This window comes from Enoplosus armatus, chromosome 17 (assembly GCF_043641665.1).
Source record: "Enoplosus armatus isolate fEnoArm2 chromosome 17, fEnoArm2.hap1, whole genome shotgun sequence".
In the NCBI taxonomy this organism is placed as follows: domain Eukaryota; kingdom Metazoa; phylum Chordata; class Actinopteri; order Centrarchiformes; family Enoplosidae; genus Enoplosus; species Enoplosus armatus.
The window spans coordinates 19,769,496-19,784,231 of NC_092196.1; the positions used below are offsets into that span (position 1 = coordinate 19,769,496).

General features: G+C 43.6%; 1 protein-coding gene across 1 annotated transcript in view; it reads left to right on the forward strand.

The window, feature by feature from the left end:
- The window catches only part of LOC139300656 (protein shisa-6), a 58,118-nt gene extending 44,498 nt beyond the window's left edge, over positions 1-13,620 (forward strand). Inside the window, exons 5-8 of the mRNA XM_070923812.1 lie at positions 5,366-5,428; positions 6,280-6,300; positions 7,899-8,057; positions 13,007-13,620. Coding sequence (XP_070779913.1) covers positions 5,366-5,428; positions 6,280-6,300; positions 7,899-8,057; positions 13,007-13,620 — 857 coding nt within the window. The remainder of the gene's footprint in view (positions 1-5,365; positions 5,429-6,279; positions 6,301-7,898; positions 8,058-13,006) is intronic.
- Positions 13,621-14,736: the final 1,116 nt, after the last annotated feature.

Genomic DNA, 14,736 nt, shown 5'->3' on the forward strand with positions numbered 1-14,736 from the left:
AGGGTTCGGGAAATATCGCGGTCAGTTCGGATTGACGCCTCCTCCTTTTATTTCAGTAAATATAAAATGTTCCTGAAGTAACCACGCTGGCACAGCACCTTGACTTTAATGCAGTGTTGTTCACGCAGGGCCTGGCTCACAGCCGGTGTTCCAGTTCATCCCCAGGGCGTTGGGAGTGCAGGCCAGTCAAGTCCTCACTGGGGAGACCGTGTCTTTCTGGACCTGGCTTTGTGCACAGGGACGTTGTGTTTGTCCCTTTCTCATTTCAACATGTTGCCACAAAGTGGGAAGAACACTGTTAGCATTGTGTGTGGTAGCCATAAAGTGTAACAAGCTGAGTCTTCAGTTTTAGCAGACTTTTTTCACAGTGCAGGTTTTTATCTCAAGGCCGAGTCTTCATCAGCTGTCAACTTGGATCCTTCAGCTTCTTCCCTGTTTTTCGGCTTCTTGCTTGACGGAGTCCCATATTTCACGGCAAGGATAACGGCAGCTTTGTGTGATGTTACTTCTGACGTATCGAAGAAGACATCAGATAAATCTGTGCTTATCCTTGTTAGTAATTCACAGACTCCAAGAAGACGCCGTCGGTCAAGCTCATGACGCTGTGTGGGTAAGACAGATGCTTCCTGTTGCATCTGAAAATGGACTAATGCTCTCCCAGCAGTCAAATAAGCAGGACAGAGCGACTGTCTGTTTCACAGCTGCAGCTTGTGAGATGGAAAATTAACTGATTTATCGTCAGCAGAGGATGTTACTGGAGAAAAAAGAAGTGATGATTTCAGTAAGATGTGGTTCACTTGCAGACTGAAATAAGATTCATTCATGTGCAGAGAGAAAAAAAAACATAATTAAGTTGAGTGCACAAAGTGGAAAATGCTACTGGGAAAGTGTTTCAAATAGTGAGATGTGCCGATGAGGAGCTCAGGGGTGTTTCATGGAAGAAAAGATGGCAGATTTGGTGTCAACAAGACGGATACCAGCCAACAGATTAAAACATCTGCTGCACGCATGACATCATTCACTTCTCTTTATTTTTTCCAATTCCTAATTCTCTCATAACGGTGGTGGATGGAAACAAACACTAATTCGCATTTTCTTTTGCTGATTTTCTGGAAATGTGCATCCTGAATTAGCGTGGAAACCCGGCTATAGACTTCTTAAAGAACATTTGTGTCCGACTTCCAACTGTCCAATTAGAAAATAACCAGAAAGCACTCAGTTGATCGACGGGCATCTTGCCTTTCTGGTGTTTTTAAATTTCTCTCCACCTCTATAATGTCAGCCTGATAATCAGATATTACTGTATATAATGATGTATATCAATGTGACCACATATAACTGCAGTATAAAATGAAAATGCTGTCTATCAAGGGCACAAATCCAGACCTACATGAGCTATAATGAGAGCTCAAACTAAACTGCACAGTTTGATCTGATCGGTCTGATTTGATTGAGACTATTTGATCCTGTTTGATCCTAAAAAGATTTTGGGTGAAGTGTCTCTTCAAAGTAATGATGATATATTTTAGCTGTTGCCCACTGCACTGACTTTGGACAGATTAAACTGCCTGTTTGTCAGATAACATCATCAGATTGTCCAGTTTTTGCTATTTCAGTTGTAGATGTCTCCTCTGCGGTTTGCTGCCCGTCGCAGGTCGATTAGAGGTTAAAGTCCAGAGTAGTTCGATGGTGAAGACATGCTCTCGTCTTTCTCTCTCTCTCTCTATGTCACTCTGCCTCTCCATCACACACATACGTATATGCACAAGGGCAAAGCGAGGTGATCTGTCCCACCAGGTCCACATGGCACTTCACACTCTGCCAGCATAATGACATAGCATGGGCTCTCTCTCTCCGCAGCCAGCGTCTGTCCATCAGCTTCCCCAGAGCGAGGCGTTTAAAATGGATCTGGGTCACAGTGGGATCCCCTCTGTCCACCCGCTGGAACCTGGAAGCATTCGATTCATTTGTGACAGAGCCGCCTGCATTACTACAGCCAATCCATGTGACACACTTTACTGTCAGTGAGAGCTGCTGCATTATGTATTAACACTTAGCAGGTATGTTCTCCTCCATATACTTCACATAGTGGGAGCTCTGTGTCAGCTGGATCCAGTGTGAATGATAAGACTGATATCCAGAAGAAGAGGAGGACATGCCCTGACTTTTGCTCCACTTTCTCGGTCAGCTCGGGTTTTTACTGCAGCAGCAACAGTTTTAAACCTTTTTAATGGTACGCATATTTCACTCAGTGTTGCAGCTTTTAATGAGATTATTTAGATATCAAGATAAGATTGCTTTTATTTTTGCCCTTGAATATTTACATATTGAGCAGCTGATCGGTCACAGCACATCCACCACTCCTGTCTGCCCTACGCCTTTGGGATGAAGACCTTATCACCAACATCAGCGTTGGACCTCACTGATGCTCTTACGGCTGAAACCAGAAGAGTGGACGCTGTTTTTAGAATGAATCTAACCCTAACCCAATAATCACCTATGCTCTGGTGTCCACACGCTCTTCTATATTCACAGTAAAGGTTATTATATTCTTCTTGTCATGGATTTTCATGCACGCAGTTCGCTCTGTCAGAATATCTGCAGACATCAAGTCTTCTGTGACAAACTATGGAAAGAAGCTCCATCCATCCACAGCTGTTGCAACCGACTGTAATGTATTGCAGCGGTGTACTCAATTTCATTGACTAACCTGTCAGTTTGTGGTGGAAGAGGATGTCTAAACAAATCAGATCCTGGTATCAGTGATGAACTTGTCTTTCGGTGTCATTTTCCTGCCTTAATAGTTATAAAAACAAAGAAATAAGAACATGAGCATCAGACTGCCCTCGTCAGTTTCCTAACATCGGCTAACTCGAACTCTCTGATTTCTTTTTAGTTGTTCAGACCATTGCAGTTTACTTGAGGACACAGTCTCACATTTCCAGGCATCTTGCCGCAGTTTTTTAGACGACATTGTTCTCCACTGACCAAACTGAAGTGAAGCAGCAAACACTCCAGCCTCAGAAATAATTGTATTTGTTGTGAATGTGTTCCCTGCGATGGCTCACTTTCCCGGGGCTGATTCACGCCTCGCTACATCATCGAGTGCCGGGACCAGACTTCTCAGTGAAATTCACCCTCCTCATAAACAAATTACACATTATTTTTTTTTACAATGTGTGCTCAGTTTAGTGCCTGAGTCAGCGGGAACAGTCAGATACCACACAAAGGGGATAATTGGATCACACGAATGTAAACCCTGAAACGGAGATTCCTTCAAAGAACAAACGTCCTCGCAGGGTGATAAACTTTCGAACCTTGGTTAAACACTGCTGGTACATTTAAATGTGTGGAATTTATGTTGCAGTGGGTTTCTCTGGTGTTTCTGCAATTACACAAATAGTAAAAGGTTGTTATTTATTTGGTGCAAAACTGCTTTGATTTGAAGTTCATGGCAGGGTAATTTAGCTGAGCCTTCTGTAGCTGCTATAATTGGTCCCTTGTTCCGACCTGTGTGATTGGAAAGCAGAGAACAGCCGCAGGGAGAACGGACGAAGACTTGTTTTCTAATTATGGTACACAGCCACTTAAAACCATTTAACTGGAGTCTTTACATTCCTTCCTTTCCTGAACTGAACAGCTATTTCAGTTGAGATTAACACGAAATTCCAACCCCACATTTACATCTGTGAGATTAGTCTTTATACTGGCTTAGATCAAATAACATTTGTCAGAAATGTCACATCCAGCCGCTGGGAAAGCATCATGACTGAAACGCAGGCACTGATCTTTAACAAAAGCAGAACACAACCCCCCTGCCGTCAGTTCAAAGCTTGCTAAAGAGCTCATATATTTCGTTTTACGCTATCAGAGCTGTGTTTTTATTGTCTTTAGCACTCTTATAGGATGATAGATGAGCATATTTAAATGCAAATAAGGTACAACTATCACATATCCATGTTTTGAATGCTCTGCTGTTCAGAAACACCAGACGTAATTTAATAAGGGCGACATTTTCACTCTGAAACGATTTGAGCTCCCATTGCCGCCTGGTGATGGAGGTCTCAGATGATGTTGCTTTGTTCGTCAACCACTCGAACAGCACATAACAATATTAGTGCAACATCAAATGACTTCCAGCAAAGATGGATCACCATGAGGTGCAGCTGCCTCCATGTTCTCGCATAAAGAGGCTGTAATCAATCATTTTATCAAAGCAGTGGTACGCTGAGCGTTTCTTCTGTCAAATGGGAGAAACGCTCACAGTCCCATAACTGAGCCATGACAGTTTACTGCTCACTTGAGACACGCTGAACAAATCAAAGCTCTCATATCTGAGAATACAGCAAACAGTGACGGGTGCTCTGTCGAACGGGCCGATAACGTTTGTCAGACTGCTTGTTGTGCTGAGAAAGGGACTTTCTTTAAAAAGGGTCGGCTCACTGAATCCCAAAACACATATTTCACCTTCTTGCCCACGACGACACAGTGTTGTGATAATCCACAAGGTGTGAGGACGATCAAGGCAAGACGAGGTTATTTCATATAATAATAACATAATAATATAATGTCAGAGTTCTCTGAGGCTTTGAGCTACACTAAATGCTAACGTCGGTATGCTAACATGTTGAAGTTAGCAGGTATGATGTTCACCATCTTAGTTTAAAAGCATGCTAACAAAGGTGGAAGAAGTATTCGGATCCTTTACTTAAGTAAAAGTATCAACACTGCAATTTAAAAGTACTCCATTACAAGTAAGAGCCCTGCATGGAAAATGTACAGAAGTATTATGAGCAAAATAAAGTAAAAGTATGCATAATGTAGAAAAACTGCCCCCTGTTATATTATTGGCTCATTATTACAGATGCAGCAATGTGAAAGCAGCATTTTACTGTTTTTACTGTTCTGGTAACAGCTGGTCGAGATGGAGTTTTAAATAATTTATATGGTGTCGGGTAGTTTTAATGGCGCATCGTACTGTACAAGCTCATCATCTGTTAAAGCTAAAGTTGTCAGAAGAGTATAACGTACAATACTTGAAGTATATCTTAGTTTGTTTCAGCTGTAAATGCTTCTTCATTTAGTTTGGACTCTGGTTAGCAGACCACATGACCTGAGAGGCCGAGACAACGAGAGATTTACAGATCACTACTCTAACTGTCGTCTGTGACACGCCTCAATCCCAGTGCAGAAACTAACCACGTGACTAAATACCACAAAGGTCAAGAGGGAAAGTATGTTTTCTGGTGATTTGACTGAACTGACCCTTTAACGTCGAGGGCAAGGACGAACCACAGTCTGATGACGCGTCTGATTTTCTTCTTGCCACTTGAACCTCATTAACTCTTTGTTCTTCTTACGATAGGAAACCACCACCATGACTACCAGCACAGCCACCTGGATCTGACCGCGCTCACACCTAAACTGGGTAAGAGAACACAGTAAGAAAGCAACAACACTTCTCCATGCTGTCTTTTCAAAGCTAAAATAAAGTTGTGTGACTTTAAACGGGACGATTGACCCGACTTGACTTTCCAAAATGATACGCGTTATTATCTGTCTCTGAATGAAAGTAAACCAAACAACTCTTGTGATAGACTATTTCCAATTTCAAGGACAAAAGTATATCTCCCACGGGGGAAATTAAAATCTGAGGAGCTGATAAAGAAGTCCTGGGAGAAAATGAAAGGCAAAAAGTGTATGATAATCAAAGGATCATCTGTGAAGTTATTGAAAGCCCAATTACTGATATTGCCTCCCATCTATTTCTCTAAATGTGATTTTCTGTGAAAGGAGAGCAGCTTTTAGTGTGGAATTACTGAATGCTCCTGCAATGAAATGAAACTGTGTAATTAAAGAGGGAATCGGCCCTTGCTGGTTACATAAAATCCCCTCTGTTATATTCTAAAAACTGCAGAGGTCGATGTTTTGTGTCAGTGTTTTTAGGTTAAAGCTAAAAGATCGTCGTTGAGTCATTATACAGACTTTTCCACCGTTAATGCAGCGCCGCCTGTGCTCGTCTGCCTCTTTAACGGGACGGCCTTTTCACTGGGAAAATGGGTTTCAAAAGTACTTTCAGCACCAAATAAAACTCTTCAAACAGCGCTTTTGAAGTCTATTTAGCTTCTGACGAGGATCATAGCTGTTCTGCATAATTCAAGAGTTCCTGGTTTGCACTTTGTGTTAACCCGTGGCAGCCTCTCGTATGGGAGGTTTGGTTGAAACATACTGTGCACATTGATTGTTATTGATCCTCTCTTTCTCACTTGGATTTGTTAGCCCACAGACAAATGAGATATGGTAAGTAATACACATACACATGGTGATTATGTGTATTTCTTTCTTCACCTTTTCTTCCACATTATATCATGTAGAGATTCTTTACCTGCACACTGGGGGTCATTTTTTCCTTTCTCTTTCTAAGCGCTTGTGTATTTTTTGCACTCACTAAGCTTCACGCCGCTGCATTACAATCCATGACCTTTAGTCCAATCTCAAAATCTTTTCTTCACACATTATTTTTCCTGTTTCACTCCACCCAACCGGCTCTCTCCTCCCCACCAACACACACATGCCGACACACTCTTTTTCCAACTCGGTGAATGTCTCCCCTCTACACCATATGCTCCTTGGTGTTGTGTGTCCCTGTCCTCCTTGCTGCAGTAGTCGCCCTGTCCTATTTTTAAATCCAGCACCAGAGTCCCTGCCCGTATCCCAGCACTCCCCACCCGCTGCGCCTCCTGACCCATGACTGGGCGTCCCAAATACTGAAGCCACAGGAGCTCCGCGTAGTGCAGAGAGCCTTAATGGTGCCACACATATCACTGGTACCAGAAACAGGACTGTTAAAGGCATTTCACAACGAACCAAGTGTCACTTGAGCTGCTTAGACGCAGTTAACAGATGCAGTTTCCAGCTGGCTCACAATGTGTGCAGGCAAAGAAGGAACACGGGTTAGTACGTGTTATTGATGCCACAACTCGACAACATTCAGTAAACAATAACCTTGAAATGCCCGGAGGAGAAAGTCGCCAGACTCCCTTCGAAATTCAGGGAGTTTACTGTAGTTACTGTGAGTTTACTGCCTTACATTTTAGTCAAAGCCTTTAGAGTATTTTACCCAAAAAACAACCCTGTATCACCGTAACATTGGGATCATAAGTGTTGTGACACGCCTCCATGTTTTTCTCCTGGTGGTGGTTAATGCACACAACTGCTGTTCCTTAAAGCATGTTACCTCTGAGAGTGGACACATAAATGTCTGCAGAGGAGCCAACGTGCACACCTGGTGTTGGGCAGAAAAGCTGATAGGATCCAACTTCTTGTTGGGGGGTGTGGGGGTGCGCGAACAGATGGGGGAAGTTGTGCTCACGCTACTTGGACTCCTTTAAAAAGTTCTAATTTGAAAGTTGTATAACTCCATCTTATAAATATACAAACAGAGGAGGACAGTGTCCAGAGTAATTCTTATTTTTTAAGTATTTAAATTAGTCGTAATATACAAAGTCACTCTCAACTAGCTAGCTACAGCTACAGCTAGCATCTGTTCTGTCGGTGCATTCTTGTGCTCAAACGAGGTAAAAATTCCCTCCACATTTGGTGTGAACGCACCTTTAGAGGTAAATGTAGGTGATATAAAGTGGCCCCCTGCCTGCAGCACCCCAACACGCTGTTATTCATTCCAGAGCAAATGGCCAAACAGAATCAAACTGTTGTTCATCTCAATATGCAACCACCAAAGGGTCAAAGGTCACCCAAAGTCTTTCTCGATCCACACTCCTCACTACATCACCTGCCTTCCTTTCCCTCCTCCAGTAGAGACTCCCAGTGTATATCCCATCTTTTTGACTGACTGTACGCTGACTGCACCGCACCGCTTCCTCCCCTGTCCCCTGTAGAGAGACCCCAGCGGATGAACAACATCCTGACCTCAGCCACGGAGCCCTACGACCTGTCCCTCTCCAGATCCTTCCAGAACCTCAGCCATCTGCCGCCCTCCTACGAGCTGGCCCTCAAGTCTGACTTAAGTAAATACTCCTCCTCCCTCCACAGATTAAGTAGGTGGTCCTTCACTCGTCCTTCATCGCCGTGTTCTGCCTGATGCACTAAAAAAAGACAGGGAATGACGTCACCCTCATGCTCTGTGCATTAAAGGGTCGCCACATTCAGCACGTCTGGCCCGATGAAACATCTGAATGTCCATTACAGAGACATGCATCATGATAAGTATCTCCAGATGTTTGGTGGCTCATCACGGACATAGCCCTCTCACTTTTTCACCTTTTTAGGGGAATAAACTTCTTAAAATGCATGACAGCGCACCAGAGCCTCCATTCTCATTCCCATCGACTCATCTATCGGCCCATCGACTGACATCTAATTGGCGTGTAATTTGGCTCCATCTGCAGCCCATGTCATGTTGCTAATGTCTCTTAATGACATATTAAGAGCCACTTTTTTTCAGCTGAACGGCTTCAAAAAGATGGCGCTTTAATACCTCAGCAATGCTACAGTTCATTATCTTGGCTGTGACACTTCAGCTCGATGATGACGTGGATGCTGCCCCTTCACCCTCATGAGCAGTGCATGTCGTGCATCTTTAGATTGGTTGCATGTTTCCTGTGTTTATCTAGATTCTTATTTTAATGATTTAATCTTTATTAAACCGAGGACTCTCTCATCTCTCTTATCTTTTGACCTACAACATTAAAATATAACACAGTAAGACATAACATGAGAGGCATGAAAGAGAGCTTGCTTCTTAAAACATGTTTTGAATGTTGAATGTGGCGCTTGAATGCCTGATAGGAAGCCAGTGTAAATTATTCCAAACTTCAGTATTAAAAATGCATTTTTGCCAAGTTGAGAACAGACTGTCGGGACACTGAAGATCATCCACGTGTGCAGGAGATAGAACGGACTTCAAGATGAAATGATACGTCTGAATCTTCCTCTGTATTTTTAGTGAAGTCCGTCTGCTTCACACTCTGATGAGTTTGTGACCCAATATTCAAAATAAGCACAAAGATGAAGGATGCTTTCACATTTTAACACATAGCGACCGGACTGAGACCACCTGAAAGCAAAACACACCAACCGCAGGATCGCAGGATATTAGATGATTATGAACTATCAAAAAAAGGGATCTGTGTGAGCAGCATACATATTCATGCAGGATGGTAACCATGCTGCACCTTAGTTAGAGGATCAAGCCCAGCCAGTGCAGAGTCCAGATAAACAGATAAAGTGCTCCCAAAAATTATACAAATCAGAGCAAAAAACAAACGTGTCTTTAGCTTATTTACAAGGTTATCGCTGTGAGTAAGGAAATGTCATTTGTGTGAAGTATTTTTGAAGAGGAACATCATCTAGCCTTCCTTTTGTACATGATTAAGTTCATTTAAATGATTATTTTAAATAGTTTTTTGGGGGGTATTCAAGGTTAGATTCAATTGTTAAAATGAAAACTGAAGTTTGTAAAAGGCAGCTTGGAGATCAGAAGCAGTGGGCCTGATGTTCTGTTGTGTCCTGGTTCGCTCAGTTTAACTCTGTTTAGATAATAATGTGTATAAAAAGCAGAACTCTGGCTGTATTTATCTCCCGTTTCAAGCTGACGTACAGCGCTAGAGGATTTTGCAAACGTGGCTCAAACAGAACCTTTAATGTACCAGGAACAAAAACTAAAAAGTCTTTATAAAGACACGTCAGATCCTCCACTGGAGACCATCCATTTTTCATGCGTCAGTTTTTCAGATGAGCTTAAATTTTTGAGTTAGAGCGATGAGATCATCGGAGAGGGACAATTCGGTTGCAGCTGCACTCCTCTGGACTGAGCGTGAAAACTCCTTGAAACCCGTGAACTAATCGAACGGCACGTTTTTCAGAGATTCAGAGATTTCTTTTCTTACACAGACGTTGAACTTGCGCTGCTAAGTGTGCCGTCATGTTGCCTATTTGTCAGTCATGACTGTGTGCTTGCTCGCGTGTTTTGTTGTGAGTTATCACATTTAACTTTAATTTGTTGGCAGTCCTTATGCTGTACTTTTTCCTCAAAGCATTATTTGCCGGAGTGAATTCAATGCATAACAGGTTTTAAAATAGCTATGCAGTTGTACTGAACACATGTGAATGCACCACTCGCTGTCCTTGAACCTTAAGAGAAGTTGCGCACTGAGAGAAAGCCATTTAAATGCGTCATTGGTTCTGTTCTCATGGCGCACTTGTGTAATAGAAAAACATGCATCGGTGCAATCTCCTTTCAGCGCGCTCAACATTCTTCTTTTATACGTTTGCCTTTTCTCTCCCTTATCAACTCGGGGCTTTGCTCTTATCTCGCTGGAGCCTTGTACACACACAGAGATGAATCACGCCGAACTACAAAGAGGCTTTTTCGAATTTTGAGACAGGAGCCCTGCAGAATTTGTCAAACGAGCAAGCAAAGTCGTCCCTTGAAGAAAGCCCTTCCACTTGAGGGGGGAAAAAAAAAAATGTAATTGTAGGTTCAAGCATGAGTGAGGTCTTTGGAAACAAGCCTAAAAGTAATATAATCAGTTGCTATTTTAATTAAACCATCTGGAGAGATGATGAAGACTAAATTAAATTAGTATGGTTTATTTGCAGTTTTAAAGATGGTGTGTGTGTGTGTGTCTGTCCTTCAGTGATGTCAACGAGGCAGAGACTGAGGACGCTGCTCTAAAGAAACCCGCTCAGCTTCTCCAAGGAGGCTGCGAAAAGGAGGAGAAACAAATCTTGTTGTCTTTCACCTTAATCACCCTAAAAGGGATCAAAACATCTTTTAGAACAAACACTCCACCTTTAATCCGCCCGAAAAGAAAGAAATTAAATGATATTGCTGCATGTCCCCCTTTAATTTCACCTCTGCTGCTCCAAACCTCTCTAAAGATCTCTTTATAATTGATGTTCCACCAGTTTCACGAGTTTTAGTGCATTATATGATTACAGGCCTCTGTGATCAATAGCTGACACATAAATATACTGGCTGCGTTGAATCTAATCTAGCAGAGTGGGAGCTGGGGTTTAATTAGCCGTTGTTAGCAATTTCCCGTGTTTGTAGCGCCGCTCCACGTTCGGGACCCTTTAGCCTCTCGCAATCATGTTAATTGTAAAGTGCTGCGTTTTATCAGCGGCGCAGAGATGAGATCGAGCAATGTGCATCGCCTCTCTTAAATCACTTCAGTCACTTAAAGTGTAAACAGCGTAACAAGTGTACACTCACAAAAAGCAGGTCTTAAATCACACGGCAGTTCCGGAGGCAGAAGTGCATTTGCAGTTGGCCATTTTGAGGTAGCCGAGAAAACCTTGATATTACAATGAATTCTCAAACAGTGGACGGCGTCCTTATTGATGTCAATGGCAGAGAGAGAGAGAAGTGTGTTTTATTATCTCCCTGTTTTCTGGTCTGCTTCTGTTTTGATAATCAACATAATAAACTCAGAATATTGCGCATTTCCACAGCGCTAATACAAGTACAACAACTCACCACTCTTTTGGCTCATAGTTTCTACTTTTAACAGAAATAAAGTTTTCATTCAGTGATTTTTTTCCAGTCGCTTCTACTTGACTGTTTTTCAGACTTCCAGCAGCTAAAGAAGCTTTTAATTTGAAAGGAGAGGTTGTCTCCAGCTGTGGGCCAAAACATCCCTGTGAACAAAAAGCATGCTGCTTTTGTCCTGCAACTGTACCCAACTGTGCAAACCACACAAAGCTTTGAGGCAGGAAGGTTTGAGTTTTATTAACGGTAACTTAAACGATTTTGGAAAACTATCAGAGTAGAAGTGACTTTAAATAGTGAATAAAAACCGTGATTCTGTTACAAAGAGAGTCAGAGCGTTTAGTATGACACGACTGACCACCCCCATTATTTTCTACCTGTCGGTGCTTGTTGTTGTCAGTTATCTAAGACTCGCCTTTTATTTGAGAACTCATGATATGGGTCTTTTCTTATCATAGCAGGACATAATTCATTCCTGCCACGTCAACAGCAGATCTCTCACAGTGACTGGATACTCGAGTTTGACCTATTAATGGAGTCTGTATAGATTGTCTGTATACTTGCAGCCTCTGGTTGAGTTTGGTTGACATTTTCTGCCATAATGTCACATCTAAACCAACCCTTCAGGGACAAATGCTGGAGCACATCGCCACAGGCCAAAGTTGGGCCTCCTTCATTAGGAATGCTCAGAGCAGTGGACATGAAACCCCTCACGGAGGGACAATAAGGTGACCTTCTGTATCCAGGCATGACATCTCTCCCAGAGAGCCGAGCATCCAGACAAACAATTCCCGTCATCCCTCTTCTCCACGACTCGGTGAAGCGCGGTACGGTCCTAAAGCGGCCATTCGACCTCTGTGTTCTGCAATAATTAACTACTGCAGAGGTAACGACCCCTCAGCCTCAACAGTTAATCAGAGAGTTTCCGTGGTAGCGTCCCCCTGTGTGCCGGCGCTGCCAAAAACAGGTAGATAAAAGTCTGCTGAGAGCTGATTGCCGCCTGCGGTTAATACAGCCGTAAATGACTTCACCATTAGGAGCGTGTGTGCATCCAGCGGAGAGACCGGCCTGCTTTCTGGCAGAGGAATTAAACAACCGGTTGCCCGTTCAGGCACAACCAGCTCGTGCACTGCAGAGTATTGCTGCTGAGTCCTCTCCACGCTGAAGGACAACTGTTTCTCATGAAGGAAGAGGACAAAACGAATCTGAACAGTTTGAATGGGACTCTCCAACTACAGTGTTGATTACCATTATCACTGCACCCCTCCTGCAGCAGCCAGAAGGTGTAGGACAGATATAATGGAGACTAAAGTGTCAACATGTTCCTCCCTGCTGCTTTTCAACCTCTCTGGTCCAGTTTACATCTAAGGACTCAACATTTTAGGTTGACACTTGTAAATGTCACAACACAGTAAGCTTGTGCACTTACGACAAACCCGCCAGTAGTCTCGGCACTGTTGTCTCTCTCTCTGATGTCCTTTGTCTTCTCCTCAGGTGATAAGGACGTGGACGAGTACTACACGAGGAAGCATCATCATCCTGACTTCGGCGGCCGGGGACCAACCCACATGGTGAAGCTAGCCGCAGACCCCCAGCAGCACCAGCAGCACCAGCAGCGGCAGCGGCCCCGCAGAGTCCAGAGGACCATGTCCCAGGACCACGTCCTGTCTCCGCCCAGGACACCGCGTCGCGGAGATTACGGCTTGTCTTCTTACGGCGTCATGACGGCCGCCGCGTACAGCAGCAGCCGCCACCTCTCGGACGAGCAGCTGCTGTCCGCAGACCGCCTCCACTCCCAGGATCCCTTGCTGTCCCCGGCCATGAGGCGTGACAAGTTCCGGGAGAAGGCGATGGCACGGGCGATGTCTCACGCTGACATGCTGCTGCCCATCACGCCTGTCATGGACCGCCACAAGATGACCAAGATGCACTCTCAACCCAGTGCCTCTAACGACTCCTACAACACGCTGACGGTCAACCACCAAGCGACCACGTCTAAGAGGCAGGCGTTTGCCTCCCGACGAACACACACGGTGGACCACCTACAGTACATACCCGGCCACCACCACACATACCGCACTGCCAGTAAGAACGAGGTAACTGTTTAACCGCAGAGTGGTTCGCTGAAGGATTCTTGAGACACGCCACGGATGTCAACAGGAATCGCCAAAATCAGCAAGTCTCCTAAGCAGAGGTGTTCTGTCTTCTCCTTAAAACAAACCTCCTACATTAAAACTCTTCCTGCTTTTTAGCACAAGCTTCCTGTGTCATCCAGATTTTGGGTAACTAGAATCAACCCCTGCAAAGACACTTCTCTCTTAGAGCATCATAAGGGCTTTGCGTGTTGACACAAAGAGGGATCCTTCATGTCAGACGTTTAACAGCGTGAAGAAAATATTTTTTAAACTGGACGTGGGACTGGAAGGGAATTGTATCAACTTTATAAATATATAAATATAATATATTTACTATTTGTATTTTCAGTCCTTGTTATAGCTTTAGAGATTCTCATTGACTGATGTAAGCACTTCAAGTGGTGCCTCTTTAAATTGTCCCATTTCAACCATGAAGTGGATTTGTGGGTTAAAAAGCACAATTAATGAATTCCCTCTTTTTGTTTGGTTTATTTTAAGTCTTCTTCTTTGGTAAACGGCCAGAACATATCAGCTTATTAGAGATAACAGAGGCTATTTCTGTTGCATACAATAGATGATTGTAAATAGGCTATATTAGCAGCATTTAAACAAGAAAAGCTGGCCCTTTGGCATTATGTGGGTTCTGTTTTGTTTTTCTCCCACCTGGAATCCATCATGGATTCCCAATTAATAATTTTACTTTTAGATAAGGCAGAGATCCCAAATGAATATTATTTCCACAGATGTCTGCAAAATATGTGGATGTAATATGTATATGGGGAGTATTTTTTCTTTTTTTTAACTGTGCTTGTAGCATAGAATGACTTTGTATGAACCAACCTGTTACCACTGTCGACCGGCAGCTTCAGTCTGCAGACGTGAAATCATCCGCGGGTGAAAATGGAGCCTGATGGCCGTTTTGAATTAGCTACGTTTCTGTTAACACATTTCCTTGCTTTGTCATCCACGAGGATGACCCTCCCCCCCCCCCCCCCGCCCACCCTGCTCGGGTAGTGATTGGCCAGCTGCTTCCATCTCTACATATCAGGTACTCTGTGTCGGAGCTGAGGAGCGAATAGGTCGTAGTTT